This window comes from Kogia breviceps, chromosome 4 (genome assembly GCF_026419965.1).
Source record: "Kogia breviceps isolate mKogBre1 chromosome 4, mKogBre1 haplotype 1, whole genome shotgun sequence".
Taxonomy (NCBI): domain Eukaryota; kingdom Metazoa; phylum Chordata; class Mammalia; order Artiodactyla; family Physeteridae; genus Kogia; species Kogia breviceps.
Genome location: NC_081313.1, coordinates 180,254,860 through 180,261,179, shown reverse-complemented (window position 1 = coordinate 180,261,179; position 6,320 = coordinate 180,254,860). Strand labels below are relative to the sequence as shown.

At 54.6% G+C, this 6,320-nt stretch overlaps 1 protein-coding gene across 1 annotated transcript; it reads right to left on the bottom strand.

The window, feature by feature from the left end:
- Positions 1–3,903: 3,903 nt before the first annotated feature.
- S1PR4 (sphingosine-1-phosphate receptor 4) lies at positions 3,904–6,320 on the bottom strand. The gene has a single exon (XM_059060057.2). The coding sequence runs from the start codon at positions 6,302–6,304 to the stop codon at positions 5,147–5,149; it is 1,158 nt and encodes a 385-aa protein (XP_058916040.2). The 5' UTR covers positions 6,305–6,320; the 3' UTR covers positions 3,904–5,146.

Genomic DNA, 6,320 nt, shown 5'->3' with positions numbered 1-6,320 from the left:
ATTATAGATGTTAACACCATGAGGGCAAAGACTTGTGTCTGCTTTGTGCACTGATGTATTCCTCAGAACTTAACACAAGGCCTGGCACACAGTGAGTGGTTTATAGAATTTCTGGATAAAAGAATGAAAGAAGAATCAAGAAATCATGACAAGGTTTCTAAAGGGATGTCGCAATGGATTACGGGACTTGTAGTCTTCAGCTTGGCGTTGTGCCGGGGTTGGTGATAGATATATTTACACTTAGGCGTATTTATATTAGGGACATACTCAGTAAAAAAAAAAAATTATTCGTTCATCAGAAATTCAAATTTTACTGGGTGTCTTAAATTTGTATTTTCTAATCTGACCCCCCTGAGAACCCAACTGTCTCTGGGCCAGGGGCCTTAAGGGTCATCAGTAACTCACACCCCCTTGTACAGATGGGAAGACTGAAGCCAGAGGGTGCAGAGCACGTGGCCCTGGCCCCCAGGTTCTGATACCGTTGCCTAGGGAAGTGGGCCTCCCTTCTGTCCCAAGTGAAAGGTGGCAGTTGTGTTGATTAACAGCATGGGTTCAAGTCCCAGCTCCTCCACTTCCCAGCTGTGTGACCTTGGGCAAGTCGCTTCACCTCTCTGAGCCTCCATTTCCTCAGCTGCCAAATATGATGATAAATAATCAAACACTCTTCCCCGGCTCCACGTGAATGCACTTGGAAAGGATGAGGCATACATGAAGCGCTCAAAAAGTGTTGGTATTATGAGAACGCACCAAACTCGTGCAGCCTCAGAGCTGCTGCATCCGCTGTTCCTGCAAAACACTCGCGGGCCCCCTCCCACTTTCTGCATGGCTAGTTCCTTACTGAAATGATGTTGGACATTTCTTAGTTTGACGTTTGTCACCCCCAGCAAATTGTGACCTTTCCATGGGCAGGTACCAGGTTGTTTATAGCTGCAACCCCATTGCCCAGAATAGAGCCTGACACACAGTTGTTGAGTGAATGAATGACTGAGTCATGAAAACCCCAACACACGAGCCCCTGCCTTCCAGCTGTGTCCCTTGCTTTCAGCCATCCCCAGGTAGGTCCTAGACACGAGGAGTCAGGAGTGGCTTGGCAGGGCAGGGAAAAGACTGAGAAATTCTGACCCACGTGGTCTTCATCAGCAAATGTTTATTACCTGCTTCTCCATGTACCCCCGCCCTTCCAGACCAGGCTATGAACAGGCAAGACAGGCACACTCACCTAGAGACAAAAAAGCAAGAAAGGGGCCTGAACTTGGCTCAGATAACGAGGCTTGGACCTTAGGGCTGCCCATTCCGCCTCCTCTCCTGAGCCTTGGTTTTTCTGTCTGTAAAATGGGGAGGTTCAACTAATCCTGCTTTGTGGAGATGAAACCTTGGGGCAGCCCAAAGAATGCAATGGAACATTCATTCCGAGTTTTCCAAGGAGAGAAGGAACTGGTATTCATTCTTTCATTTATTCATTTATTCATTCATTCAGCAAAGAGGCAGTAACAGACAGGGATCCAGAAGTCACCCGTGAGGACTTCCCTGGCGGTCCAGGGGTTAAGACTCCACGCTTCCACTGCAGGGGGCGTGGGTTTGATCCCCGGTCAGGGAACTAAGATCCCGAAGGGGGGGAAAAAAAAAAAAAAGTCACCTGTCTGGGTTTGAAGCCCAGCTCTGCCGCTTCCCAGTTGTGTGACCTTGCATAAGCTACCTAACTTCTCCGGGTCTTAGTTTCTCATCTATAAAATGGAGTTAATGATGGTACCTGCCTCCTGGAGAGTTTTCCAAGGATTCAATGAGTTAGTACAAAGGTGACGAGGATAATGTTGAGTGATACATAAGGCATTTAAAAATGTTGCCAAGCGCCAAGTTCGTGTGCCCAATGCACAGTGAGGACAAACAAACCAAAGTTGGAGTTTGGAGCAGAGAAAGGTTTATCGCAGGGCCATGCAAGGAGACCAGTGTCTCATGCCCCATAAACCCCCGACTCCCCAAAGGGTTTCAGCAAAGCACTTTTAAAGGCAAGTGAGAGAGGGACAGTGGTTAGTTGTTGCAAACTTCTTGGTGTGGGAATCCTTTGTTCTTGCAGCTGTTTAGGTCAGGTCAAGATGTTCCTGTAAACCTCCAAGGAAACAAATGTTATTCCCTATTCTGAAACATTTTACCTCTATGTGAATGGACTCTTAAATGTCAGAGCCTCGAGAATAGGCTCATCGGTATATTTCAGGCTATAGGCAACATTCTTGTACAAAAGGTACAAAGCCACCATGACTAAGCACAGGCAACAGGGCACAAAGGTTAAAGTAAAAGGAACAGGTCTAAAACGGAGTCAGATTTGGTCTTCCCTATTACAAAATCAGACAAGTAAGTTTGAGGGCCTTTATATTCCTTGCCTTATCAACATCCCAGGAGGGCAGGGGATATCAATATCCTCATTTTACAGATGAGGAAACTGAAGCCCATGGTGAGTGGCGGAGCTGGGGAATAGTAATGGGTCACAGATACCTGAGCCACCCAAGAGCAGAAGTCAGGATTCATGGGGACAGTTTCATCGAGGTCAGGGAGGAAGGTGGGGGTGGAGAGTCAGGAGGGGAAGAGGTTTCCCAGGCTCAGTGGAAGGCATGATGCTAGGACTAGTTCTCCCAACACTCTAGGTCATAGAGCACCTACTATCTGCTGGGTCCTGTGCTGGGTGCTGGGGACATAGCTGTGGCCCAAACACTGTCACTACCTCCACTCTCATGGAGCTCAAAGTCCAGGGGAGAAGGTGGATGTGTAACCAGGCGTGATCGGATCTATGATGGAGTTGCACAGGCAGGTGTGGGAGCCCAGAAGAGGGCTGAGGAGGAGAAATCAGGGAGACTTCCTGGAGGAGGTGATGCTAAAGCTGAGACCTGAAGGATGGGCAGGGCACATGCCAGGCAGGCCACTCTACTGGGGACAACAAAGGCAGGTGCAAAGACCCCCAGATGGGAGGGAGCAGCAAATAGTGCAGCTCCGTCAAAGCTCACCCCTCACCCCACAGGGCAGAGGGGGCCACAGGGCCAGCTCACACAGGCCCAGGATGCAGGCTGAGAGCTTCAAGGAGGCCCAGGCTCCACTCACACCAAACTCCACCGAGACCTCACCCTGCCTGCCACTGTCCCGAATAAACACATGTGGACCAGGAATCAGGAAAATGTAAGAAGTATCCCAGCTTATACGTGCTAGGAACGTTTTCCAGTCCTGTCCAACAGAACTTTCTGTGATGGTGGACATGCTCTGTGTCTACACTGTCCAAAACAGTAGCCACAAGTCCCATGTCCCATCCAGCACTTGAAATGTGGCTAGTGTGACCAAGTGTTATGGGCTGAATTGTGTCTCCAAAATTCATGTCTTGAAATCCTAACCCCCAGGACCTCAGAATAGGACCTTATTAGGAAATAGGATGGTTATAGGTGTACTTAGTTAAGCTGAGTCACACTGGAATAGGGCGGCCCTAATCCAATAGGACTGGTGTCCTCATAAAAAGGGAAAATTTGCACACAGACGTGCACACAGGGAGAACCCATGTGAAAATGGAGTCTACAAACCAAGGGATGCCAAAGATTGCCAGCGAACCCCCAGAATCTAGGAGAGAGGGCTCAGAACGAACCAAACCTGTTGGCACCTTGATCTCAGACTTCCAGCCTCCAGAACCATGAGAGGATAAATTTCTTTTCTTTTTTTTTTTTTTTTTTTTTGACCGCACCGCTCAGCATGCAGGATCTTAGTTCCCCGACCAGGGATTGAACTTGTGCCCCCTGCAGTGGAAGCGTGGAGTCTTAACCACTGGACCACCAGGGAAGTCATGAAAGAATGCGTTCCTGTTGTTTAAGCCCCTCAGTCTGTGATACTTTGATACGGCAGCTCTGAGAAATGCACCGAGAAACTGAATTTTTTAAATTCATTTTAATTAATTTTACATACCCATGTGTGGCTAATGGCTGCTTTATTGAAACAGCGCAGTAAACAGTTTCCCATCGCCGCATCCCCCATCCTGCAGGGGAGAAGCGGAGGCTCAGAACGGAGCTATCCCATCCAGAGTGGCAGACGGGACGCTGACCCAAGAACTTGGCGAGACGGAGGCAGAAAGACCTGCGGGCACTGTCTTGGCTAGGGAAGATGGAGAGAGAGAGCTTTCTACCAGCCTAAGGTGGCTACATCGGAGGGTGTACCCCTGCGGCGCTGTCCCATACCACTGTGGCTAGTCCCGTGGGCTGTTTTAAAATGCATTAAAGGAATTCCAAGTTCAGTCTTCAGTCGCACAGGCCACTTATCGAGGGCTCGGTAGCCACATGGGGGGGGTCCCATACTGGCAGCACAGATGTAGAACATTTCCACCATCACTGAATGTTTTGTCAACACACTGATGCCACGCGCCATGGCAAAAACACCGAGCGTGTACCGACCGCCTCCTGCGGTGGGTTCCGTCTGCTATAGGCCCATTTTACAGATGGGGAAGGAAGAGGCAGTTAGTGCTAAAGGGAGAAGTGGGTGAGATTTCCCCAAGGTCAGGAGGGCCAGTCGGCTCCCTCTCTGCTGGTCTCCAGACCGAGTCCCAAGAGATGCAGAGGCCAGAGGTGGCGGAAGGAGGCCGCCCAGGACCCAAGATGAGAGATAGGGCAGGGAAAGGGGAAGTGAACAGGAAGGGGCGGGTGTCATGGCCCTCCCTGTGCTTCAGGCACTGCTCCAGCAGACCCACAGCCCTCACCCCATCACCCTGACGCCACGTGTGAATCAGGGGCTGCAGCATCTCATCCCACCATTGAACTCTCACGTTGCCAGGGCATAGACATCCCCCTACCCAGCCTAGCCCTGGCAGCCTGGGAGCCCCACTGAGGCCCAGTGTGGGGCTGGGATTTCCTCAGAATTTCTCAGGAGGGGGGCGGCGTACACAGCAAACCCATTCGTCCCCATTCCAGCGCGCTCTCTGTTCCTCCTGTTGCCTCCTGCTCCACGGAGACCGTGGGAGATGCACTCGGCGTCAGCAGCCTCAGGAGGCTTCGGGGAGGACCGCAGGGCCCTGGGACGTACGCCCCCGGCTGCCCTCTTCCTTCCCCAACATCTGGCCTGCCTGCTGCTGCATCCCTGCGCACCCGGGCGCGCACCCGGCAGCCGGACCACTGCCCCAACCGTGGGCTCAGATGCTCCGCACGCTGGAGATACTGGACAGGGGCTCCCGCATCCGGAAGCTGTGCGAGCGGGAGCCCCGAAAGCTGTCCCTCGGCCTCAGCGAGCTGTCGGTGGTGGAGGCGACGGACTGGGCCTCGGCGGCCCGGGCCAGGCAGTCCCCAGGCCCTCGCAGTCCCAGCCGGAGACACGCACAGCAGAGGAAGCCCAGCACGGCCCGGCACACCTCGCGGCTGCGGAAGGAGTAGATGAGCGGGTTGACCGCGGAGTTGAGCACGGCCAGCGCCAAGATCCAGTCCATGCCCCGCAGGTACTCCTGAGCCCAGACGTTGGGGCCAAAGATGTCGGCCAGCAGCAGGCCGAAGAGCGGGCCCCAGCACACCACGAAGGCCACCAAGATCATGAGGACCGTCTTGAGCAGCCGCTGAGCCTTGCGGCGGGCCGGGCTGCACGGGGCCTTCTGCCCGTTGGAACGCACCACTCGGAAGATGGCCCCGTAGAGCACCGTGATGGTGGCCAAGATGCAGGCGAAGACCACCACGCAGAAGAGGATGTAGCCCTTGGAGTAGAGCGGGAGCAGGCTGGAGCAGCGCTGGAAGGCGCAGACGCAGTTCCATCCCAGCAGAGGCAGCAGGCCCAGCAGGGCCGCCAGCAGCCAGCAGAGTCCGATGAAGCTGCACACACGGCCCCTCTTGGTGGCCCCGTTCTCGGCCACCGGCCGCACCATGGTGGCGAAGCGCTCGCCCGCCGTGAAGAGCAAGCTGAAGGTGGAGGCGGCCAGCGCCATGAAGAGCAGGCCCTCGCGCAGGAACCACTGGGCCGGCGCCAGGCGGAAGGTGTGCGCCCCGGACAGCAGCACGTTGGCCAGGTACGCGGCGCCCGTGAGCAGGTCGCTGAGCGTGATATTCACCAGGCAGTAATAGACCCAGCGGCGGGAGCGCATGCGGCTGGCGATGGCCACCAGCACCAGCAGGTTCTCCAGCACCACCAGGCAGCTCACGGCCACGAAGAGCCCGCGCAGCACCCCCAGGCCGACCTCCTCGGGCCCGCCCCGCCCCGCCAGCCGGCCAGAGTGGTTGTAGTGCAGGACGATGAGCTGGCTGTGGCCCACGGCCGCCAGCAGCTGGCAGGACTCGGGGGCCGCGCTCGGGGCCCCCGTGGCGTTCATCGCGGTCCCCGGGGGC

Coding starts and splice junctions, on each gene's coding strand:
- S1PR4 (XM_059060057.2), bottom strand. CDS start 6,304: ATGAACGCCACGGGGGCCCCGAGCGCGGCCCCCGAGTCCTGCCAGCTG.